Source organism: Trichosurus vulpecula, chromosome 3 (genome assembly GCF_011100635.1).
Source record: "Trichosurus vulpecula isolate mTriVul1 chromosome 3, mTriVul1.pri, whole genome shotgun sequence".
NCBI classification, from domain to species: Eukaryota; Metazoa; Chordata; class Mammalia; order Diprotodontia; family Phalangeridae; genus Trichosurus; species Trichosurus vulpecula.
The window spans coordinates 164486189-164501856 of NC_050575.1; the positions used below are offsets into that span (position 1 = coordinate 164486189).

General features: G+C 41.2%; 1 protein-coding gene across 1 annotated transcript in view; it reads left to right on the plus strand.

Annotated features, from left to right (window-relative positions):
- Window positions 1-1494: 1494 nt before the first annotated feature.
- The window catches only part of ABL1 (ABL proto-oncogene 1, non-receptor tyrosine kinase), a 204490-nt gene continuing 190316 nt past the window's right edge, over window positions 1495-15668 (plus strand). Inside the window, exon 1 of the mRNA XM_036751080.1 lies at window positions 1495-3308. Within this exon, the coding sequence (XP_036606975.1) occupies window positions 3173-3308 (136 nt within the window). The 5' untranslated portion in view covers window positions 1495-3172. The remainder of the gene's footprint in view (window positions 3309-15668) is intronic.

The following is a 15668-nucleotide window of genomic DNA, read 5'->3' on the forward strand; positions in this document are numbered from 1 at the left end:
ATTCTGCTCATTCCCCGTACCCCATGTAAACTCCTTGAGAAACATCATAGAATTTTAGAACTGGAAGAAGCTTTGCAATATGGAAGAGAACTCAAGAGATTTTAAATCAACCCAATCATTTTACGAATGGGGAACAGGCCTGTGAAAGACATGACATTAAATAATCATTTATCAAATGCCTACTATGTGTCTAGCATTTACATTCTACCAATGGAAAACAATTTTTACATAGATACATATTATGTCTATACAAAATAATTACAAAGTTATTTTCTTTTTGATAGGAGAGTAAGGACTGGGGAGGTCAGGATAAGTTCTGTAAGAAGTAGCACTTAAGCTCAGCCTTTCTGCAGCAGCTAATAGGAATTCCAAGAGGGAGAGGAGTGCATACCACACACTGGGTACAACCTGTGCAAAGGCCCAGACAGACCGACCCTCCTGCGGATATGTTCAAAGGGTTCTAGGTTGCTGAGACCGGGGCCAGGCCCTTTGAACATACCCAAATAAAGCATGTGCCCCTCAATCCTAAAATGCTTCCCATCTCTTTGACCTTCTGATATGCACAAGGTCATAACGTGGTTAGGTGACCTTGTCTCAATATCTTCCACAGCTTCTGGAGTGTCCTCTTACCCACATGCTCTAGTATTTGTTATATAAATCACCTGACATCTGTGAATAAGGAAAAAAAGCAAAATTCCAATACAAGTCCGTGTGTTTCTTAATTTGGTCAACAAACAAATTTCTCAGTTATATCTTTCCTTCCACGGTCCCAATGCTTTAGCTCTTGAGTAGAATGCAACAAAGGCTGGAAAAGAACAGGCAAAACGATAGGGCTAGTGGGAGAGGGCGTACAGGTGGATCCCCCAGGTATCTCAGGGAAGAAACCCTATTCCAGCTCTGAGGAAATCCCGTCCGTAGTTTCTGTCTCGCTCTACATCCGCCCGCTAGGGCACTCTCTCTGGGAAGACTCGTGTTGCTCTCCAAGGGGCCCGGGATCCCGCAGAATCCCTGGAGGGAGGGACCGAAGAACGGGTTGGAAGGAGAGTGCACAAAGTCGCAGAGTGGCCTAGCGGACGGGAGTGAGTCACTGAAAAACTACATCTCCCAGCGGCCTTCAGGACGGTGCGCAAGGCGATTGGCTAACAACTTCAGTACTAACAGGCTCACCAGCCAATGGAGAAGAAAGGTTTGTCCAGACCTGATTTCTCTGAGACCAATAAAAACAGGCGGGCGTTTCCTTCTTGCTTGGAAAAAAAAAGATCGACCAAAAAACGGGGTGGTTTTTAATTGTTCCTGTTTAAGCTCGTCGAGACGTCAGGATTGGGACTGGAAAATACGGCTGACTAATATAAAAGAGAACGTCCAGTAAAAAAAAAAACAAAAAAACCCCCAAAAACACCTCCCCTCGGGCGTACGCCCCTCCCAACTCTTCTCTACTCCTCCTGCTTCCGCTACGTCCCTTACGTGCTAGCGGAGGGCGGGGCCAGGAGGGGCGGGGCGCGGGGAGCCCGGGGCGGGGCTCAGCCTCGTTGTGGAGCGGGTTGTAATCCATCATGGCGGCCGAGGGGGTTGGTGTCTTTGCTTGAGAAGCAGCGCCGGAGCCGGTGGCAGTGTACCCGCAGCTAAGGCGCCCCCCCGGCCCCCGGCCTCCGCCCCCGCCGCTGCAGCCCCGCGCCCCAGCTGGGAGGGGGAGAGACAGAGAGAGAGAGAGGCAGAGTGAGGCAGGCAGAAGGGGAGGCAGGTTGGCAGGGAGGGAGCGGGCGGACGCTCGGGAGCTCCGGGGGCTATGACTGAGTGACCATTGGCCGGGGTGGGAGACCCGAGGGAGGAAGGACCGCCGGGCCGGGGGCGGCGGGTATCTCCGGGCCGAGCTTCTTCCTCCTCCACCGTGAGGACTGGGCAGCTCTTCCCCTCCCCCCCCTTACCCTCCCCATAGGCATCTTGGTGACTCCCTCCCGACCCCTTTTGGGGTACCGGGGAGGCGGAACTCTCCAGCAGGGTCGTACCCCCACCCCGGTGCCTGGAGCTCCTCCGCCTATCCCTCCCCCATGGGAGACGGTCGTGAGCCTCTTTCCTTCCCCTGCTGACCCCTGTCCCCCTAGACTGTCCTGTTCCACTCCTTTTTTTCAGAGGTTCCCCAACTCTGCCACTCACTTCTCCCCCTCACTTTTCCCCCTCTTCCTCCTCCCGCTTTTATCCCTTCCCCAAAAGGCTGCCAAGTTTTCTCCTCTGTCCCGGGTTCAGCTTCTCCCCGGTGCCACCCATTCAAACACTCTTCCTCATCCATTTGCTTTCCCTCCCTCCCCCCTCCCCGCTCCAACCTTGCCAACCTCTAATGCCCTGAGTCTTTTTCTATGTCACCTAAGGCCTTATTAGGCGCTAGACAGCCCCAAACTTTAATGCAAAGGAAAAGCCTGGGTTGGTTCCACAGGCCCTTTAAAAAAGCTGACTTGAAATTGCTGGCAATGCATTCCTTGAGTGACTGGCTGCTAGTGTAAATCTGTTTGTGAAGTCCGGGTGACCCTGCTCGGTTTTCCGGAGAGAAGTAGCAGCCAGATTGGCAGGAAATTTGTCAAAGATGAAGAAACCAAGATAGGGTTTGGGCGACTTCCACAGGAAAAGTTTCAGAGCGGGTATGCAGATCCTTCTGTCAAAGACCATTCCTCATTTTTTTTCTGATAAGCAGAGACCCAGAAACAGCTACACTTTTGTCTTTGTTTGGAAATCTGCAATGACACTGGCATACCTGACCCTTTTAGACTTAAGTAATACTCCATGCAAATATTTTACTCTCAAGAGGGATGCAAAAATTACAGGGGGGAAAGTTCATTCCTTGTGAATATTTTTTTAAATGGCTGCACTTTTGGAAAGAAATTAATTCCTGTTCAACAAGTAAAAGACATCCAAATCAATTGACATTTTGATAACATTATAGTTCTATTAATCAGACTGATAAACTGTAAAATTGGAGCTCCTCTTTACCTGAGCGGACTTTGAAGCCTTTTTTATGCTTGGTTTTGGGAGAGTTCTCTTGTGATTGACTTCAGTAAGTGACTTCTGGAATGTGAATGTGAAACCCAAATTATATATACTGTTGTCATTCTAAGCTCTTGGACCATTCTGGAAGATCTGAAACCCTCTTCTTCTGGAAAGGGCTGTCTATTATTCCTTTATGGGGCAGCAGCCTGGAAAAGTCCTTGGGGACCAGAGAAGGCCAAGTTTGCCTGCCCTACACTTTATCAAAGGAGCAGGGAAGAAGGAATCATCAAGACATGGGGGTCCACACTGCAATGTTTTTGTGGAACATGGTAAGTGCTTATTAGTATTGCTCAAAGCAATGTTTATCATATAGACTTGGCTAGGATGCTAGAATTAGAGCACAACAGATTTTTCTGATTCAGACTTCATATTTGAAAATTTAGATAGCTAGTATACATATCCCTCACTTTGTATGAGAAAAAGTTTCTTTGTGACTCGATGTTATGCCAATTCTCAGAGTTTTATTTATTTCCTACCCCTCCTCTTCAGATAACTTGCTGTCTCACGTTGGGCAAATCATTTCCCCAAAATATGGGCCCCATTTCTTTCTGTAAAATGAGAGGATTGGACTAAATGATTGTTAAGGCCTAGTTCGTTTCTAATAAATCTATGATTCAATGATAATTGAATATGTACCTTGCACAAATGTCACTTACATAGAGTGAGTGCTTATTAAATGCTGGTTGAATGAACAGACAAATAGAAATACTTTTATCTAACATGAGTGCCAGTCGTTTTAATAATATTTTTCTGATTTTCAGTGTATTTGAAATGACATTTATGAAAAGTTGTCATTGGAATTTTTAATGTATTGTTATTTTGTTGTCCTGCTGTGTGGGCTTTTAGCTTGTTTCTGGTAAGCCTTTTTGGTTAAGTTAAAGCAAACAACCAACTTAGACTGATACCTCTCAGCAGGGAACAGTTATTTAACTTATGAACTCAGGGTTCTGTTCATAGTTCTGTTATGAGGAATAGTATTTGTGAGATCTTGTGACCTGATGTGACCTGTCATTATTAAAATATTTAGTGATGCTGGGCTCTAGTCATCAAATTCTTAAAGTGTTCAAGTCATATATTTGTAGAATTCAAGTAAGGATCCAAGTAACCAAATGGGAATAATAACTTCAGTGTATTGAGGCCTTTTTAAACTGATAACTATGCATGACAATTGAAATGTAAACATGACCCAAATTAATGAAGTTGTTAGTATTTCGCTAGTGGGCATTTAGTCCAGGACCTTTTTAGCCAACATGTATTCAAGGTGAAGGAAAAGAGGTGAAAGTTAACCAATCTTGTGAGTACTTTAAGTTTTTTAGCGGTGTGCTGTGGTGCAATGAATGTTGAATTTGGAAGCTGAGGATGTTGGTTCAAAGCTCAGCTGTGTACTATGTGATCTTGTTAAAATCACTTAAATGATCTGGGCCTCAGATTTCCCGTCTGACTAAATAACTTCAAATCTTTGATCTGTGACCTAATTAGAAATGTGAATTTTAATTCTTCTTAAGCTTCTTGAAAAAGCCCTGAAATGGAATTAAATTTTAGTCCAGTTGACAGGCAAATTTGGTGATATTTAAAATAATTATTCATTATGATTTCTACTCTCTTTCACACTCTGCACTGCCTCTCTCCTTCTAAAAAGTTCATTTTTAAATACATTGGTAACAAGTGATGACATCTTAATTGACTAGTCACTTTGTTAAATCACCTTTTTTAAAATAAATTTTTTTTCCAATTGACAAAATCCTCCTCTCCCTCTCCCCTTCCCTCCTCAAGTTGAGAAAGAAAAGTAACCGTGAAAAACAACTTGACTATAAACATGTATAGTCAAGCAAAACAAAGTTCCACGTTGGTCATCTCTCCCTCTCTCTCTCTCTCTGTCTCTGTCTCTGTCTCTCTCTCTCTCTCTGTCTCTCTCTGTCTCTCTCTGTCTCTCTCTGTCTCTCTCCCCCTCTCCCCCCCCATATATACATATATATACGTATATATGTGTGTACACATACATATATGTATATGTGTGTATATGTATGTGTGTATGTATATATGTGTATGTATATGTGTAAAATTCTGCATTCTGAGTCTACTACCTCTCTATTAGGAGGTGAAGAGCATGTTTCATCATGAGTCCTCTGGAAGTCATAATTGGTCATTCTGTTGGTTAGAGTTCCTAAGTCTTTCAGCGTTCTTTGTCTTTACAATATTGTCATCACTATTAAATTGTTGTCTTAGTCCTGCCTACTCACTCTGCTTCAGTTCTCGCAAGTCTTCCCAGGTTTCTATGAAACTATTTCCTCCATTATTTCTTAGAACACATTGGTATCTCATTTTGATTGTGGATTCAATGCACTCTCTGAGGCTGAGTTGCAACAGAGTATGGATCGATTCTCTGCTACTTGTACTAATTTTGGCCCAACAATCAACACCAAGAAAGCAGGCTTTCCACCAGCCAGCATCACATCATCCATCTATGGAACAATTGGTTATAGCAAATGGAGAAATTTTGAATACTGTGGATAAGTTCACTTACCTTGGCAGTATACTTTCCAGGGATGCACACATGGATGATAAGGTTGATACACCATTGCCAGAGCTAGCATTGTACTGTATTTGGAAGGCTCTGAAGGAAAATGTTGGGGAGAAGAGGTATTAGACTGTCCGCCAAACTGAAGGTCTACAGAGCCATTGTGGTGACGTTGTCGTATGCCTGTGAAACTTGGACAGTCTGTTGGCGTCATGCCAGGAAACTGAATTGCTTCTGTTTGAATTGTCTTAGGAAGATTCTGAAGATCACCTGACAAGATAAGGCACTGGACACTGAGGTCCTTTCTTAAGCCGAGCTGCTTAGCATTCAAATTCTACTTCAGAGTTGGCGGGCCATGTTGTTTGAATGCAAACATATGGTTGCCTAAAAGACTATTTTATGGAGAACTCACACAAATCAAGTGCTCATATGAAGGTTAGAAGAAGTGATACAAGGACACTCTCAAGATCTTTCTGAAGAACTTTGGAATTGATTGTGAGATAGAGATGCTGTCACAGAACTGCCCAGCCTAGTATGCTCACATCAAAGAAGGTGCTGTGCCCTTTGAAGCAGAATTGCAGTAGTTCCAAAGAAATGTGAGATGTGCAAATTTAGAGACATCTCCACTCCAAATGTTCATGTGGACTATTTGTGCCTGGCCTGTGGTAGAACCTTCCAAGCTCATATTGGTCTGATCAGCCACAGTTGGACACACTGTACCTTGGCCCCAACATAGTAATGTCAGTTTGGTCCTCTTTGAGAATGAAGGACAACAACCAACCAATCATTTCATCCCATTTATATACCATGTCTCGTTTAACTATTGCCCATTTGGTGGGCACCCTCTCAGTATCTAATTCTTTGTTACTCCAAGAAGTGCTGCTCCAAATATTTTTGTACATCCTTAGAGTTTGTTTTGCATAGAACTTTTCCCGCCCTTAATTTACCCTCTCTCTTATTCTCCCCTCTCCTTCCTCTTTCCCTTTTGAATGAAATATATTTTGGTACCTAATTATGTGTCAGTCAGTTAATAAGTAAGCATTTATTAAGTGTTTACTTTGTATAAATTCATAAATGCAATACAAAGCCCTGCGCTAATTATTGAGGACACAAAGTGTTTAGATAAATGTGAGAATCAAATACCTACTGCTCCCCCCAATCCTTCCTTCTTGTTCATATAGACTTCTGCTTGTGCACCCTTTTACTTGTGTGATGATTATGTGAGCTTATTTCCCCCATCCTTCCTCTACCTTTTCCACCACTAGTGTATTCTTCTTCCTTTCCCTTTCTGTTCTTCTTTTAATATCTTCAAAACATAGCTGAACAACTCCCAGGTCCTTTATCCAATTAGACTCCCTCTATGATGTCTGATTGTGAGGGGGCACGTGTATTCTCCCTTCCTCTCTCCACCTCCCCCATTAGAAAGTTAATACCTTATTCCAGGAAGCAGCTGGGTGGTGCAGTGGATGGAGCACTGGGCCTGGAGTCATGAAGCTAAGAGTTCATATCCAGCTTGAGACATTTGTTAGCTGTGTGACCCTGGTCAAGTTACTCAACCTTAGTTTCCTCAGCTGTAAAACTTCTTGAGTCCCTACCTGGCAGGGTTTTTGTGAGAATCAAATAAGATAATATTTGTGAAGTACTTAGTGTAATGCCTGGTACATAGTAAGTGCTTAATAAATCCTTCATTCCTTTCTTTCCTTTCCTCCTTCATCATAGCTTAGTCATATTTACCTTTGTGTTTCTTTTGATTCTATGCAGCTTTGGTCTCTTCATCAGGCATGCTAGGAAGCCCTCTATTTCATTAGTGGTTCATTTTTTTCCCCTCTAAGATTATATTTGCTTTTGCGGGGGAAGTTATTTTAACTATAAGCCTGTGTACTTTACCTTTTGTAATATCATATTCTGAGCTCTTTGCTCTTTTATAGTGGTGGCTGCTAAGTTGTGTTTGAGTCTTTCTAGCTGCCTAAAGTTCTTTTTCTTTGACCTGGAAGATTTGGATTTTGTTTGGCTATAGTGTTCCTGGAGTTTTTTGTGGGGCTTTCAGGAGGTAATCAGTAGATTCTGTTTCCATTTTGTCATTTAGTTCCAAGAATGTGAGCAGTTTTCTTTTATGACTTCTTGAAGTATGATGTTTAGGTTCTTTTTCTTGTGTCTTTTTCATCGTGTCTTTCAGGTAGTCCAGTGGTCCTTAAATCATCCCTACTCAATCTGTTTTCCAGGTTAGTTTTTGATATGAGATATTTTACATTTTCTTTTTTTTTTGTCTTTTTAATTTGTTTGAATATTCCTTCTCTGGTGGCATTATTATCCTCTATTTGATACATTCTAGTTTTCAGGAAGTTTGTTGCTTGGGTAATGTTTTCTACCTCTTATGCCAAACTATCAATTCTCTTTCCAATTCTTTCTTCCATAGCTCTCATTTCTTTTTATTTTTTCATTAATGTTCTCATTTCATTTATAAAAAAAGTTTTTTAACCCGCTTTATCTCTTTTAGTAATCCTAGTTGAACCTGTGCCTCACTGTGCATGCTTTTGAGGCTTTACTTATAAATATTTTGGAGACATTCTTTTCTTCTGGGTTTGTTTCTTTGAATGTTCCTGTCACCATAATAGCTTTTTTTTAATGGTGTTATTCTTTTTTTTATGTTCACTCTTTCAGCCTACTTCTCAACTTCAGACTTTATGTTAGGGCCAAGCTTTGCATGCTTCTGGAAGGAATGTTTGGGCTGATCCTGTTGCTACTTTTTTGTGTAGTGTAATGCATCGTGTTATTCCAGTATCTCAGGAACGGCTTAGCTTGGGCATTTTTGTAAGTTTTCAGTGTTTCCAAAATATTTTGATCCAGGGCAAAGTCTGATTTCTGCCCTCTGGTTGAGCTTTGCAAATTCCTGACCTGGGTTTAAGTCTGTGTAATAGATCTGTAGACTGGCTATGGTGATAGTTCCAGTAGATTCCTGCTGGACTCAGCCACTGTCAGCCAGCTGGAAAGCTCTGCTTGATCAGAGTGACAGAACAGCAGGATTCCTTATGATCTGGGATTCCTGCCCTGGTCATTCCCCAGTAGACTTCAGGAGTCTGGAACTGAGACCTTGGGGTCTCCATACTTGACTGGAGCCTGGAACTTTGCTCTTGGGGTCAGAACCATGCAGATGGTGCTTGCTCCTGAATGTGCTCCAGAGTATACAGCCTTAGGCCCAAGATTGCCCCTCACCCTAGAATACTACACTTAGGCACCAGTCCCATCCTCAGTCAGCCCTGGATCTGTGACCTTAGTGTGAACTTGGTAGTGAGTAACAGAGCTGCCAGTTGGCATCTGCTCCTGTACCCTGCACAGGTTTGGACCCCTCTTTGCTGGGTTTGGAATGTCTTCTCTCACTGGCGCACAGACTCTTCCTGTGATGGAATGCTCTGTGGGGCAGTTCCTGGCTAGACACTATCCTCAGTGTCCACAGGCCTCTTTGTTTCCCTGTGCCAACTTGGGCTGCAAAAACGTCTCATGATTTTTTTCCCTTAGATTTCCTGATCAAGATTTGGTCTAGTGCTGTTTTCTAGATCTGTTTGGAGGTGTTGAGGGTAGCAGAGCTTGGCTATACTTTCTGCTATTCCACCATCTCGGTTCTCTAGCACTTTTTCTTTAGTACTCTTATTTGTTGACCATTTTCTTTGGGTTGCAGTGCAGTATTTTTAAAAAAATTTTTTCCTGTGATCTTTTAAATGCTACTGTATGATGCCATAGGCTGGAGTTAGACATCAGCATACTGAAATAGTGTATTGGACAAGCTTGAATCTAGGAACCAGAAATAGATTAATGATCATAAAGCAATACTAACAGGAATGGTCAGATGACAACATTTTTTGGATGATTTGGGGTTGGGAGGGTTAGTAAAATTTATAAGGATAAATAGGAATTATAATGTTATCTTTTTGTTCCATATATCCACCAGAGAATTCAGTATCTTAACAGTTTTGTAAGCATTAGTAGAAATAGTATTTTGTTAGTAGATATAAAATAATTCATTCTTATTCTCACTTTTAAAATCTCTTTTGGTAAGTGTTTCTTTTATATATTTAAAGTGGTATTCAGAAGTTCATTAAGTCAGGATTTAATGTTTCTTGTTTTGTAAAGTTGAGGTTTGGGGCAGCTAGGCGGCTGAGTGAGTAGAGCACCAGCCCTGGAGTCAGGAGGACCTGAGTTCAAATTGGGCCTCAGACACTTGACACATGTACTAGCTGTGGACCTTGGGCAAATTACTTAACCCCAATTGCCCTGTCAGAGAAACAAACAAAAAAACAAAACAATAAAGTTGAGGTTTTTTAGGGGCAGTGGTTTAAAAATATAATTCAAATTTTGTATGAATAAAATCATACATGTCATTGTCTTTAAGCTCTAATGTTTCTTCTGGATTTGGGGGAATGATGGTATAGTGGAAAGAGTGTTGGATGTGGAATTGGAAAATATGGTTTAAGTTCCAGCTCTGCTCCTTATTACTTGTAACCTTGGACAAGTCTTGTTAACTTTGCCTAGGCCTCCATTTCCTTATCTGCAAAAAGTGGGTGTTGGACTAGATGACCTCTGAGGTCTCTTTCACCTATAAAACTATGAGCCTATGATCCTATGACTTTTTGTTAGTCAATCAACAAGAACTTATTAAGCAATTGCTATGTGCCAGGCACTGGACTTGGTACTGAAAATGCAAGTATAAAGAATGATATCATCATTATTCTTAAAGAGCTTATGTTGGAATGGGAGAGTACATATGTAAGCATATGCAGAATAGATGTAAAAAAGAATAAATAAATAAGGTAGCTTGGTAAGGAGGATGCTAGTAGTTGGGGAATAGGTGCCTGAGCTGAGTCTTTTTTTTTTTTGGAGGGGGGAGGCAAGGCAATTGGGGTTAAGTGACTTGCCCAAGGTTACACAGTAAGTGTCAGGTGTCTCAGGCTGGATTTGAACTCAGGTCCTCCTGATTCCAGGGCAGGTCCTCTGCTCATTGCACCACCTAGTTGCCCTGTGAGCTGAGTCTTGAAAGAGAAAAGATTCTTTGAGGTGAGAGTGATGAGGGAGTACATTCTAGGCATAAGCAGTGGCTGGAGACTGCCATGTAATATAGGTGAGAGGGAACACAGAAGAGGAGAGAGAGAGAAAGAGCAAAGGAAGAGAGAGAGGAAAGAGGCCATTTTGGTTGACTTGTAGAGTGAAGAAGGGGAAATAATCTCTAATGAGGCAGGAAAGACAGGTTGGGACTGGGTTGTTAAGGTCTTTAAAGCCTATTCTAAGGTAATCTAATAGTTTGGATACAAAAACTTTTCAATTTAACATAATCAAAATTATCCATTTGCATTTTGTAATGCTCTCTATCTCTTGTTGTGTCATGAATTCTTTTCTTTTCCCTAATCTGGTAGGTAAACTATTCCTTGCTCTTCAAAATTGCTTATAGTATCAGCCTTTATTCCTAAATCATGAACGCATTTTGACTTTATTTTGGTATATGGTGTAAGATATTGGTCTATGCCCAGTTTCTGCCATACCATTTCCCCACCCAGTTTGATTTTCAACTTTCCTTCATACACAGCACTCTAGACTGTCTCTCTACCTTTGCATTGCTTGCCCTCCATATCTATGAAGTATTCCCTTACCACTGCCACTTAGAATTCCTCATTTCCTTCAAGGTTCATCTTAAGTGCCATCTTCTGTATCAAGCCTTTTCTGACCTCTACAGCTTCTAGGGCCTTTCTCCTAAACTATCTTGTATCTCTTTTGTATATGTCTATATGTAAGCTTCTTGCGGGCAAACGCTTCTATTTTTGCCTTCGTAACCCCAGTGTTTAGCACAATGCCTGCTTGGCACATGGTTATTATAATTACTTATCAATAAAAGTTTACTTAGCTCAATAAATGTGCTTGTTGATTGATAGGATATTGACAGCTGATAGTTAAAAAAAAAATATCTCATTCTAAAGTCTGTTAGAAATAAAACTTTAGTTTAAGGTTAATGTCCTGGGAACTTGGTAGACAAGAAATAATTGCCCCTTTTTTTCATTGTTAAGTGATAATACCATTTTGCATAGGGAGTTGGTAGAGACAGCTTGGTATAGTAGAAAGAACACTTACTAATGTAAATCTGAGTAAGTAGTCAGCCTTCTAGTACAGTGGAAAGAACTCTGGATTTTGAGGTAGATGGCTTAGATTGAATCCTAGTTCTACTGGGATTCTTTTTCAACCTTTGGTTAAATCACTTGACCTTTTCGAAACCTAGTTTCTTACCTGTAAAATGAGGGAAGTTAGGCTATTTGATTTCTGAGGTCCTTTCCAGCTGCAAATCCCATGATCTATGAATCTTTCTGAATCTTGAAACATTGATGTAAACATCTAACAATCCATGTGAAAATTCTTTGAAAACTGTTTAGCAATATATAAATTTAAGTGTTCAAGGAAGGGACACTATTAAAATTTTAGGTGCTAGATTTGATTTACCTCAAAATTAAAAAAAAGTGAAGATGGCGGCTGGAAAGCAGGGACTTGCATGAGCTCCCCACCATGTCCCTCCAAAAACCTATAAAAAATAGCTCTGAACGAATTCTAGAACTGCAGAACCCACAAAATAGCAGAGGGAAGCAGGGATCCAGCCCAGGACAGCCTGGATGGTTGCTGGATGAGGTCTGTCGCGCATGGAGTGGAGGGCAATGGAGCTCAGCGTGGGAGGCAGCAGGACCAGCCAGACTAGGAGCCAGGCAGAACAGGCCCTATCGCCCTGAATCAGTGAGCTGTGGCAGTTACCAGACTTCTCAACGCACAAACACCAAAGACAACAGAGAAGGTTAGTGGGAAAAGCCAGGACAGAGTTCGAGGTTGGCCACTGCCCCAGGGGCAGTGGGGGAGGTGCAGCTGCAGAACTACAGCTGCAGTTGCTTCTGGCCCCAGGCCCACGTGGTGGGAGGACTTAAGTAGTGGATCAGAGCAGGAGTGAAGAGCCTGCTGAAGATTTGCGTCAGGTCAGGGTTGGTGGTTCTTGAGGAAGGAGGAGTGCTGGGGTGGCAGAGCTGGCTATATAGAAATAGCTCTGAAATCAACAGCGCATCCCCTCAACCTGGGAACAAAGTACTCTTTGCTCTACAAGCAGTCATACCCTGACGAAAAACTCAATGGTCAAGTAAGTTGGCTGGGAACATGGCCAGGCAGCGAAAACGCACCCAGATTCAGTCTCAGACTTTGCAATCTTTCTTTGGTGACAAAGAAGACCAAAACGTACAGCCTGAAGAAGTCAACAAAGGGCAAGAGCCTACACCAAAAGCCTCCAAGAAAAACATGAACTGGTCTCAGGCCATGGAAGAGCTCAAAAAGGAGTTGGAAAAGCAAGTTAGAGAAGTAGAGGAAAAATTGGGACAAGAAATGAGAATGATGCAAGAAAACCTTGAAAAACAAGTCAATGACTTGCTAAAAGAGACCCAAAAAATACTGAAAAAAATATTGAAGAAAACAACACTTTAAAAAATAGACTAACTCAAATGACAAAAGAGCTCCAAAAAGCCAGTGAAGAGAAGAATGTCTTGAAAGGCAGAATTACCAAATGGAAAAGGAGGTCCAAAAGACCACTGAAGAAAATACTACCTTAAAAATGAGATTGGAGCAAGTGGAAGCTAGTGACTTGATGAGAAATCAAGATATTATAAAACAGAACCAAAGGAATGAAAAAGTGGAAGACAATGTGGAATATCTCATTGGAAAAACCACTGACCTGGAAAATAGATCCAGGAGAGATAATTTAAAAATTATTGGACTACCTGAAAGCCATAATCAAAAAAAGGGCCTAGATATCATCTTTCAAGAAGTTATCAAGGAGAATTGCCCTGATATTCTAGAGCCAGAGGGTAAAATAGAAATTGAGAGAATCCACAGATCACCTCCTCAAATAGATCCCAAAAAGAAAACTCCTAGGAACATTGTCATCAAATTCCAGAGCTCCCAGGTCAAGGAGAAAATACTGCAAGCAGCCAGAAAGAAACAATTTGAATATTGTGGAAAAACAATACAGGATCTGGCAGCTTCCACATTAAGGGACCGAAGGGCTTGGAATACGATATTCCGGAGGTCAATGGAGCTAGGATTAAAACCAAGAATCACCTACCCAGCAAAAGTGAGTATCATGCTCCAAGGCAAAATATGAATTTTCAATAAAATAGAGGACTTTCAAGCTTTCTCAGTGAAAAGACCAGAGCTGAATAGAAAATTTGACTTTCAAACACAAGAATCAAGAGAAGCATGAAAAGGTAAACAAGAAAGAGAAATCATAAGGGCCTTACTAAAGTTGAATTGTTTTGTTTACATTCCTACATAGAAAGATGATGTGTATGATTCATGAGACCTCAATATCATAGTAGCTGAAAGGAATATGCATATATGTGTATACATATATATACATATGTGTGTATGTATGTATGCAGATATATATATGTATATACACACACAAAGGGCACAGGATGACTTGAATATGAAGGGATGATATCTAAAAAAAATCAATTTAAGGGATAAGAGAGGAATATAGTTTTTTTCTTTTCTTTTTTTTTTATATATTTTTTTATTTTTAGTTTACCACACACGGTTTTACATAATTTTGAGTTCCAGATTTTCTCCCCTCCCTCCCCTCCCTCCCCAAGACGTCATGGAATCTCATAAAACTACCATGTATAACTTCGCATTGAATTAATTTATACACTAGTCAAGTTGTGGAGAAGAATTATGATCAATGGAATGAATCATGAGAAAGAAGAGACAGAACCAAAAAAAAAACCCAAAAACAAAAACAAAAGAGAAGAAAAAAGGCGAGCATGTAGTGTGCCTCAATCTGCATTCAAACTTCACAGGTCTTTCTCTGGATGAAGATAGCATTCTCCATCGTGAGTCCCCTGGAGTTGTCCTTGCATCTTGCATTGCTGAGAAGAGCGAAGTCTGTCAGGGTTGGTCCTCACGGAATCCCTATATCTGTGGTTGTGTACAATGTTTTCCTGACTCTGCTCTGCTCACTCAGCATTATGTGGTGTAGGTTTTTCCAGGTTGTTACGAAGTCCGTATCATCCCCATTTCTTATGGCACAGTAGTATTCCATTGCCTTCATATACCACAGTTTGATCAGCCATTCCCCAATTGATGGGCATCCCCTTGATTTCCAATTCTTGGCTACCACAAAGAGAGCCTCTATAAATATCTTTGTACATATGGGTCCCTTTCCCTCTTGTGTGATTTCTTTGGGATACGACCCTAGAAGTGGTATTGCTGGGTCAAAGGGTATGAACATTCCTGTGGCTCTTTGGGCGTAGTTCCAAACTACTCTCCAAAATGGCTGGATCATCTCACAACTCCACCAGCAATGTAACAATGTTCCAATTTTCCCATATCCTCTCCAGCATTTATCATCCTCCTGCTTTGTTATTTTAGCCAATCTTACAGGAGAGATGTGGTATCTAAGAGTTGTTTTGATTTGCATTTCTCTAATCAGTAGTGATCCAGAGCATTTTTTCATATGCCTATAGATAGCTTTAATTTCTTCCTCTGAAAACTGCCTGTTCATATCCTTTGACCATTTCTCAATTGGGGAATGGCTTGTATTCCTATATATTTGGCTCAGTTGCCTGTATATTTTAGAAATGAGGCCTTTATCAGAGATACTAGTTGCAAAGATTTTCTCCCAATTTTCTGCTTCCCTCCTAATTTTTGTTGCATTGGCTTTTTTTTGTACAAAAACATTTCAATTTAACATAATCAAAATTATCCATTTTGCATTTTGTAATGCTCTCTATCCCTTGTTGGGTCATGAATTCTTTTCTTTTCCATAAATCTGATAAGTAAACTATTCCTTGCTCTCCCAAATTACTTATAGTATCAGCTTTTACTCCTAGATCATGAACCCATTTTGACTTTATTCTGGTATATGGTGTAAGATATTGGTCTATGCCCAGTTTCTGCCCTACCATTTTCCAATTTTCCCAGTGGTTTTTGTGAAATAGTGAATTCTTAGCCCAGAAGCTGGCCTCTTTGGGTTTATCAAAGAGTAGATTGCTCTGGTTGACTTCTCCATCTTGTGTACCTATCCTGTTCCACTGATCCACACCCC